This window comes from Vollenhovia emeryi, unplaced genomic scaffold (assembly GCF_000949405.1).
Source record: "Vollenhovia emeryi isolate VEMERY1.0 unplaced genomic scaffold, V.emery_V1.0 DF944062.1, whole genome shotgun sequence".
Lineage (NCBI taxonomy): Eukaryota > Metazoa > Arthropoda > Insecta > Hymenoptera > Formicidae > Vollenhovia > Vollenhovia emeryi.
This window is the reverse complement of record NW_011962304.1, coordinates 1-2718: the sequence shown is the minus strand read 5'-3', so window position 1 is coordinate 2718 and position 2718 is coordinate 1. Positions and strand designations below refer to the sequence as shown.

At 51.2% G+C, this 2718-nt stretch overlaps 1 protein-coding gene across 1 annotated transcript; it reads left to right on the top strand.

Moving 5' to 3' along the window:
- Positions 1-1148: 1148 nt before the first annotated feature.
- Positions 1149-2240, top strand: LOC105564255 (the record flags this gene model as incomplete). The annotated part of the gene is made up of 1 exon (XM_012016500.1): positions 1149-2240. A coding segment is annotated over exon 1 (1092 nt), but the record flags the coding sequence as incomplete, so codon positions are not given.
- Between the last annotated feature and the right edge of the window lie 478 nt (positions 2241-2718).

Here is a 2718-nt window from a genome sequence, read left to right as displayed (position 1 = left end):
ACTCTGCCCCCCGGATCCCGGCCTAGGAAACGTCCCAGCGGCTCCGGAGGGCCCCGTGCCGCCGAGCCCCGCCTCGGAATACTTCCGAGCGGCCCCGACGACACGTCCTCCCAACCTCTCGACCCCGAGCCCCGACCCGGAAATAAATTCCGGCGGCCCCGGAGTCACGCCTCGTTGTGCCTACCATGCGTACACAGTACGCCCCAATGTTCCCACCCAAAGGCACAACGGGGCCTCCCACTCCTGCCCGCCCACCCGGTGACCCGCGCCACGCACGGTTATGCCACCAGGGTCGGGCCCTCCCACCCCGCCGAGACGGGACCACGTCCCGCCCAGCGAGGCGGAAGCTCCGCCAATGCCGGTGCGCTCCCCGCCCGGCCCCATGCCAGACCGCTCGTCCCGAAAGGGACGACGGCCCCAGACACGGGGTGACGGCCGGTTCGCGCCCCGACGGAGGATGTCGGCCGACGAGCTGTCGACGTGACCCTCCGACCCTCCGAGGCCCTGCCTGGGAAGCGTCCCAGCGGCCCCCGGAGAGGTCTTCCAGGTAGCAGGCCCTGCCTCGGAAACGTCCGAGCGGCCCCACTACCCGTCTAAACGAAGCTGTGGGTCCGCGATGCCCTTCCGGACAAGTGTCCATGGGACACCGCTTCCCCACCCTTCCCGGCCGGTGTTCGATCTGGCCGTACACACTGGCCAAGTGGGCTCTTAGTCGGCGAGCCCTCCGGAAAACCTCCGGAGTGCCCGCCTTAAGCCCCCTCACCACGACAAGGTGGCCCACACGAGGGGGACGTTATTGCACCTCGACAATTACAAGTCCGTCGACAAATCTGAGACGGCGCAATCCGCGACTACCACTTCACAATGACTATCCGATCAGGCCGCGCGAAAAACTACAAGTCTAGCCGCGATATCGCATAACGTTACTTCGCAATTATTAACGAGCGCGTTAATATACGTCCACGATAATAAGAACGAACTCATTCGATGTCGCGCCCTGTTAGATACGTGTGCATCCGCGAACTTCATATCCGAATCCTTAGTAAAACGTTTAGGTGTGCCCGCGATCGCGCACCCATGTCCGATCAGTACGATTAGTACCATGAGCACTGAATCGAAGAGTATTGGTACAAATAACAATACAGTCAATGCGCGGCAGTTTACGTAAACAATTGACATGTCTGTCTATTCCGACTATCGCGGATTTGATACCATCCGATATCTTTCCGCGAGACACCATAAAAATACCCGCGAACATCAAGTTGGCGGATCCGGATTTCCATTTACCGCGTCCAGTCGACCTTTTAATCGGTTCCGGATCGACATTGTCGTTATTCTCCGTGGGTCAAATTAACTTATCACATAATGCTCATGATCTGTATTTACAAAAGACGCGATTGGGTTGGATGATTGCGGGTAGCGCATCAGAACAAACTTCTTCCAAATCTATATCGTGTGGCCTGACCAATTTAGAAAAACAACTAACGAAATTTTGGACAATCGAAGAGGTCACTATTGACCAACCGAAATCATATGAAGAGATCGAATGCGAATCACATTTCGTAAAAAATGTATGTCGCGATAACGACGGCCGTTACATAGTCCGACTTCCGTTTCGCGAACCAAGCAAACGTCTCGGTGAGTCATATGACATTGCTCTCAAAAGGTTGCTATCTCTAGAACGTAAATTTAACAAAAACGCGACTTTGGGCGCTGAGTACGCGCGAGTCATCGACGAATATTTAGAGCTGGGTCATATGTCTCGAATAGACCATACCGGAGATGGATTTTACATGCCTCACCACGCTGTAATAAAGGACTCGAGTCATACCACTAAGGTCCGAATAGTCTTCGACGCATCTGCGAAATCATCTAACGGAATATCGCTAAATGATATCTTAATGGTAGGGCCCACAATGCAAAGTAAATTGTTCGCACATTTAATTCGGTTTCGTTCATATAATTATGTGATAACGGTGGATATCGAAAAAATGTATCGTCAAGTACTATTGCATGAAGACGATCGGCAATATCAGCGAATTCTATGGCGGAAGGATGACAAGATAGTGACGTTTCAATTAAATACGCTCACATTCGGCGTTGCTTCTTCACCATTCCTCGCCATTCGCACTTTAAAACAACTGGCGGACGATGAGCGACAAGAGTTTCCCAGAGCGGCCGAAATTCTTAAGAATCATGTATACGTAGATGATTTATTGAGTGGCCTTCACTTGGACACAGTACAATTGGACACGGTGCAAATAGACACGGTTCGAATGGACACATTTTGGTGTACACGGTTCAATTGGACACGGTTCATTTAGACACAGAAATTTTAGACACAGTGATTTTTGGACACATAGAAAATAAATTTTCGACACGTTGCAATTAGACACGTCAAAAATGTACACCGTTCAGTTTACACCATTTATTTGTACACGCGAAAGATGGACACTGTTCACCTAGACACGTAAAAATGTACACCGTTCATTTCTACACAAAAAGTTGTACACCGTTCATTTCTACACACAAAAGTTGTACACCGTTCATTTCTACACACAAAAGTTGTACACCGCTCACTTCTACACCGCTCAGATGTACACCGCTCACTTGTACACCGCTCACTTGTACACCGCTCACTTGTACACCGCTCACTTGTACACCGCTCACTTGTACACCGCTCACTTGTACACCGCTCACTTGTACACCGCTCACTTG